Source organism: Ranitomeya variabilis, chromosome 5 (genome assembly GCF_051348905.1).
Source record: "Ranitomeya variabilis isolate aRanVar5 chromosome 5, aRanVar5.hap1, whole genome shotgun sequence".
In the NCBI taxonomy this organism is placed as follows: Eukaryota; Metazoa; Chordata; class Amphibia; order Anura; family Dendrobatidae; genus Ranitomeya; species Ranitomeya variabilis.
In genome coordinates this window covers 16,950,892-16,958,312 of record NC_135236.1, presented here as the reverse complement: position 1 = coordinate 16,958,312, position 7,421 = coordinate 16,950,892, and the positions used below count along the sequence as shown (strand labels likewise).

Below are 7,421 nucleotides of genomic sequence, written 5' to 3'. Positions count from 1 at the left end.
TGCAAATTTTAAATGTTTTTAACCTTGGTATGTAGTGTTTCAGCATTGTGGTGTAATAAAATTTATATATACTTTTTGGTTAAATCATTGTCCTGGTGATCCCTTTTGTTTGCATGCTACTCTTTTTCTTCTGTTCATTATCCTGTGTTTTTGTAGCATGTTTTAGGTGATCCCTAACAGTTGTGCCTGCCTACCTCTTGTCGTTTATAAATGTATTCGCTCATCACTATTGCTAAATAAAAATGCAAATCTGTCACTGTAGTGCCCAGAACATTATGACCAGCTTATGCCTCTGGAGACATGCATCCCGTAAATTAAGTGGACTCTCCCACTTACAGTAATGCCAAACATGTGGATACTAATTGCAGTTTCCTTACACTGTGGGGCTCAGGAGTAGAGTTGAGCGAATATGTTCGGAATCAGTCGCGGATTCTGAATTTGCCATATTCGTGCCATATTGGTAGCCTTTTTGTGTCAAATTTACATTTGATGATCGGTTCTAAACTCCAATAACGTTCGTCTGTGTCCCGCTACTTTAACCTCCTAACAGCTGTGATCAATATTGATTGCAGCATTTAGAAGCCAGGGAGAGAGAGCTGCCATCGCGATGGATCTATTGTTGCCATGGTGACCCAAGGTCACCATGACGGCCCCTGAGTCACACTGGGCTAGCAATCTTGAGACACCACATATGTAGTATGGTCAAAGGGGCTTCTGTCAGTGCAGCACTGATAGCTATAACGCATTGCAGTGCTTTATAACTGCTATCAGACTGTAAAAAGTGACAGTCCCACAAAAGGACTAAGTAAAAAAGTAAAATAAAGAAAGTTAGTTTTTTTAAAGTACCAAAGTAAGAAAAATAAAAGAAAAATATATATTGCCCATAAATTAGTTTTTTTGTGTAAAAACATACAAATAAAAAAGGACAAGTATTTGATATCTCTGTGTCCAGAACGACCATAAAACTGTCACACTAGTTAACCCTTTGAGTGAACACCATAAAAAACAAATAGACAATGGACAAAAAACTATGCTTTTTCATCATACTGCCTAACAAAAAGTGAATAAAAGTGAATCAAAAAGACAAATATAAATAAAAATGGTATCAATAAAAGATCATGTCCCAGAAAAAACAAGCCGCCATACAGCTTAATCAATGGAAAAATAAAAAAGTTATAGCTCTCAGAATAAAGCGATGCAAAAATAATAATTTTTTTAATAAAATATTTTTATTGTGTAAAAGCGCCAAAGCATAAAAAAAATATATCAACGTGGTATCGCTGTAATCCTACTGACCCGAAGAATAAAGTTGCCTCATCTATTTTACTACATGTGGAATGGCATAAAATAAAAATCTTAATTTGATGGTTTTTGTTAAAAAAAATTAGAAGACAAAGCAGTGAAAAATCATTATAAGCCCAAAAAATGGTGCAAATAAAGGCGTCAACTAGTCTCGCAAAAAATGAGCACTCACATGAGTGTTGGCAGAAATGTGGAAAAATTATAGCTCTCAAAAGATGGTGATGCAAAAATTAGTTTTGCAATAAAAAGCTTCTTTTAGCAATGTTATATGACATAGTGAGCGAGCCCTAAATGTTGGTGTGGCTTGTCCTACAACCGCCACCACAAGGGGAGTATATTGCCGTCCACCCACCTTTATCTGACGATCACTGGGTATATACAGCTGGACTCACTACAATCAGCTTATGTCCTTATGGCGAGATATTTACATTAAATTTGTTTTAGAACTTTCAGAACAGTAAACACTAACTTTGTTCTTGGTGTAAAACTTTTTTCTACCTGAACTTTTTCCTGTACAACTTTACCTACTTATTGTAACTTTTATATTTCTCCATTGGCTAAGACTCTAGGGACTCCTCAGTCTACCACCGAGATATCTCCCAGAGGTTATTCTACTTTGCATCTTGCCTTTATATTATATATAAATATCCATAAAGAAATCCTCATATTTATGTATCTGGTGGTCAAACCAAGCCGACAACGCTGCTGTCTAATTTTATCATCAATCTTATCGAAGAACTGGGACCAAGAAGAAATATTAATCTGAAAATAAATGAAAAGAACAAAGAAATATCTAATGTGAGTAACATCTGCAGAAAAATATAAAGATTATAACCAAATGTGTGATCCTTTATAATCAATATACAAGATATGTGAAATGTTGAAGGATTATTATTATAATTATATCATTTATATTTATCTAGCCTTTGTCATTTTGTTATTCTAGAAGGTTTGGTTTACCCTTATATTTTCTTTTGCATAGCTTCATAATTTTATTTATATGTTACATCTATTATTATAAAATGTGAGCATTTTCTTACAACTCAACAAAAGAATAATCAGTTTTGGGAAACAAAATGTATAATATTTGTAATATGATTTTTTATATGATGATTTCTTGTTATACTCATTTAATACTTTGGGATTAAGGAGAGAAAACAAATAATGTATTCCCAGTTTGGTGATTCCTGAATGTCAGTAGTGATACAGGAGCTTCTCACAAAATTAGAATACCATCAAAAAGTGAATTTATTTCAGTTCTTCAATACAAAAAGTGAAACTTGCATATTATATAGAGTCATTGCACACAGAGTGATCTATTTCACGTGTTTATTTCTGTTAAAGTTGATGATTCTAGTTTGCAGCCAATGAAAACCCAAAAGTCATGATCTCAGTAAATTAGAATAATTAACCAAAAATGCCTGCAAAGGCTCCCTAAGCATTTAAAATGGTCCATTAATCTGCTTTAGTAGGCTCCACAATCATGGGGAAGACTTCTGACTTGACAGATGTCCAGAAGGCATCATTGACACACTCCACAAGGAGGGTAAGCCCTATTTGATGTGAAGTGTAGAACTTTATAGATTGACTTGTAAAACAGTAATGTAGACAAATATATTATGTATTATTATATTATATGATATCTAATCACCTTAAAATGGCTGCTGCATTCCCTGCTTAGGATTTTATACAGGCTATGACAGTATAGTACATCAAATCAGGAGACACTAAGTGATGAAATAGCTGTAAGACATTATGGGAAAGCCTATGCTGTCAGGCCATGAGGTCCTATTAACCTTCTGTGGCTAATGCAATCATCAACAATGTTTAATGCTATTTTGAATTCCCTGAAAACCTGCAAATTTCATAAAATTTACTTGAATTTGATTTTGCATCAAACTGATTTGATGATCTTTAGGTAGCATGCATAGTATAGCAACATTTGTGTTTAATATACTAAATACTAATAACATGGTCATGCTTAGAGATTTATTCCTCCCCAAAAATAAGCTTTTCTGCAATCATTGAAATAGGGGTTAACTTCCTAATTGCTAGTCTAACTGCTGGAACCCCCATCAATCTTGAGATTGGTATCTGGAACCCCCAGATTTTAGCTCTTCAGCTTCCTCCTGGATTATTGTTATTTTTACAGCGCCATTTATTCCATGGCACTTTACATGTGAATAGGGGTATACATAAAAACAAGTACAATAATCATGAACAACACAAGTGACCGACTGGTACAGGAGCAGAGGACCTGCCCATGAGGGCTCACGAGTCTACGAGGCATGGATGAGGATACAGCAGGTGAGGGCAGAGCTGGTCATGCAGCGGTTTGGTGGATCTGTGGTTACTGCAGGTTGTAAGCTTTTCAGAAGAGGTGGGTCTTCAGGTTTGTTTGAAGGTTTCCACGATAGGTGAGAGTCTGATGTGTTGGAATAGAGTTCCAGAGTTGAAGAGATGCAGGGGAGAAATCTTGTATGCGATTTGAGAAAATGATATGAGAGGAGTAAAGAAGGAGATGTTCCGAGGATCGGAGGTTGCATGCCGGTAAGTTCCAGGAGACCAAGTCCCTGATGTATGGAGGAGACTTGTCGTGCATGGCTTTGTCAGTCAGTGTTAGGGAATGGAACAGAGTTGGGCATACTTGGCTGCGTCTCCACTTATTTTCAATGTGACTGCTGGATAAAGAGGACTAGAGCAGTCAAGATTCTCTAGCAGTCCTTTAGAAATTGAGTGGTGTGGACATAAGCATGCACACTTCTGCTGCATTCAAGTCGAAGCCCTTGAGGTCTGATCACGCGATTCCAGAGCCCCGATCTCATGAATGCTGTGGATCTCAGCAGTTAGAGCCTCAGCAATGAGGAAGTGATCTCCTATCCCAAGAAAGTATATAAACTTTGTTATTATTTTTCAAATTACCCCTAAATAGGATGAGTCACCTCTGTAGACAAGGATATTTTTAAAAATATTTATTTTATAATAAATAAAAAGTATATAATATCTTTTCTTTGTCTTATTATAGCATCGTTCCCCTTTTCACCACTTCTAAAATGTATTTTTTGGAAAGTGTGTTTTCCATGTAGTCTGAAATTCTTACAATGTCAGCACTAATTCGATAGCCACAGTTTCTGGACACAGTCACAATGGTTAACACCCACATGTTAATTGATTCACACATTTCTAAGAAGATTATCAGGGAAACTGCACAATGTAGCAATCTCAGAAATTCTATAGAAGTTTTTATTAAATCAGCGATATCCAGAAAGCTGTCAGGTCCTCTTTAATATTTAATTTATTTTGTTAACATAGCACCAACTAGGGTTGAGCGACTTTAACTTTTTTAGGATCGAGTCGGGTTTCGCGAAACCCGACTTTGTCAAAAGTCGAGTCGAGTCAAATCGTCCGATTATCGTGCAAAGTCAGGGATCGACCGAAACACGAAACTCAATGTAAGTCAATGGGGGAGCAAAGTCTCTCTCTCTCTCCCCCCTCCGTCGTCCCTGCAAAGGTTGTGTTGGACTGTGGAAATCGCTACATCCCAAACGGTAAGATGGCGGTTTTACCCCGTGTGACGCCGCAGAAAGCAAGCAGGAACCTATGTCATCACGCTGCCCACACGCCTTCATTGGCTGAAAAATGGCGGGGAAAGCATCAAATGAAACGCGACTTTGGCGCGAAGATCGCCAACCGCATGGCCGATCCCACAGTGGGATCGGGTCGGGTTTCATGAAACCGGACTTTGCTGAAGGTTGGCGATTTTTGAAAATGTCCGATCCGTTTCGCTCAACCCTAGCACCAACATATCATTTTGCCATAATTTAGCTGTTTCGCAGTGAAGTGAGAAATGGGCTGAAGTCATAGTGCAGGATTATTCCACAATTCCCAGAAATGTTTAGATACAGTTATTGCTGCATAAATCACACTCGTTATTTGGATTAGTTTTGCATGCTTAAAATTGCCAAAATCCAATACATTATACTCATTTGCTTTAAGTTCTCTTACATCTGCCTTTAGGAGTTCTGCAAAAATCTGTTGTAGTCTTAGGTCAAATTCACTAAGTTTTTGTACACTGCACAATAAGTGTTATAGTTTTCATTATGGAGCAGGTCATATATTGAGGCCACTCTTAGTCTTGTGTCCTACTATAAGTGCCATTACTTTTCTGGTCTAAATGCAGGAGAACAACAGGACGGTGGTCACAGAATTTTACATCTTAGGATTTCAAGTCAGTCAAAATTTGAGAATTTTACTGTTCTGTCTGTTTTTTGTTGTTTATTGTCTGATATTATGTGGAAATCTCCTGATCGTCATCTTGGTGTCCACCAGCAAGAACCTCCACACTCCAATGTACTACTTCATCTCACAATTGTCCATCAGTGACATCTTGTTGACCTCAGATATTGTTCCGAACATGCTCCATGTTTTACTGAATAGTTGGAGTACCATTACTTTTACTGGATGTATCACTCAGTTTTATTTCTTCTGCTCCTCAGTAGTTTTTGAATGTTTTCTTCTCGCTTTAATGTCTTTTGACAGATATGTGGCCATCTGTAACCCCCTCCACTATGCCTCTATAATGACAAACCATCATTGTGCAATATTGGCCATATGCTGTTGGGTGTTTGGATTTTCTATTACTTTAATTTGTGTCATAACAACAGCAACGCTAAACTTTTGTGGTCAAAAAGTCATTAACCATTTATTCTGTGACCTTGATCCCTTAATAGAACTTTCCTGTTCTGAAACCTTCGTAGTAAATTTAGAGATTTATTTAGTAAGTATTCCAACTGTAATTATTCCAACTGTAGTAATTGTAGCATCTTATACCTACATTGTTGTCACAGTGTTAAAGATTCCATCCAAAACCGGCAGACAGAAAGCCTTCTCCACCTGCTGCTCCCACCTCACTGTGGTCTCCATATTCTACGGGACTATATTTGGTGTTTACGTTGTCCCAAAAAAAGGCCGAGCACTCACGATGAGTAAGATCCTCTCGCTGCTTTATACTGTGCTAACTCCTTTGGTCAACCCAATTATATATAGTTTGAGAAATGAAGACATTAAAAAAGCCGTACAACAATTTATTCATAAGCAAAAGCCCTGGAAAATGAACCAAAATATTCTAAACAGATAATCCATGAAAGAAAAAAATATTTGGTGAACATCCATAATCATTATTTCATAAGGTATTTGAACAAATATCCTCCTTTATTTACCTTGGTTCATGTTATGTGGTTAAAGAAACTCTTTCTTCAGTAAGACAGATGCAAGGATGAATCAGTGGTAGTCAAGGACACATCAAAGTATTGAAATGAGATAAAGGGATGCGTTCCTTACACCAATGTCGATAAGAAGTTAGTAGGTGATCCAAACTTTGGAATTCAGAATATGATTAAATGTCAGCAAATACCAAATTACCCAGAGTTGGTTAATAGACCCTAATTAAGGGATGCATTTAAAACATGAATTTTATTTATGTCTATTAAAAATGGTAAAGTAAATTTCAAAACTCACTAGTGTGCCATTGTTATCTCTCTGCTATTGATAAACTCTAGGATCTCCTTAGTTCACAGAGCAACCTTCCCTTTTCAAGCCAGCTCGATTGTCTCACTATTTAGGATAGAAAAATATTTAGAATTGAGAGTCCTCAGTGGTTGATACCTTTTAATGGCTAACTGAAAAGATGGTGACAAATTGCAAGCTTTCGAGACTACACAGGTCTCTTCATTGGGCAAAGACTAAAATAAATACTGAAGAATCACATTTATGCACAACATAGCACAGAAAAAAGAAAAAAAAAGGAAAAACCATGGATAAGACAGGTGACATGAAGCAGAATTACCATGAGTGATAAACAGTGATGTCCATAAATATTGGACCAGTTCTTAGATAAGGAATGTTTTATTGTCCTCTGATCGGGGTCTGGTTCTGTTGTTATGACATCACATGGTCTGAGGGGTAAGTTCCTTAGTTGATGTAAAAAGACATAAATCCATGCGACACATTCATTCCTGCAGTGAGACTGTCAAAGGTCGTCATCAGTTTATATTCCCAGACTCTTCTGTCTCTCCTAGATTTGAAGCTACCTTTTAACACAAGTAATTTCATGTCCATAA

At 36.8% G+C, this 7,421-nt stretch overlaps 1 protein-coding gene across 1 annotated transcript; it reads left to right on the top strand.

The window, feature by feature from the left end:
- The first annotated feature begins 5,476 nt into the window (after positions 1 to 5,476).
- On the top strand, positions 5,477 to 6,439 carry LOC143774643 (olfactory receptor 1468-like). Its single transcript, XM_077262396.1, has one exon. It carries the CDS (start codon positions 5,477 to 5,479, stop codon positions 6,437 to 6,439), a length of 963 nt encoding a protein of 320 aa, XP_077118511.1.
- The last annotated feature ends 982 nt before the right edge of the window (positions 6,440 to 7,421 follow it).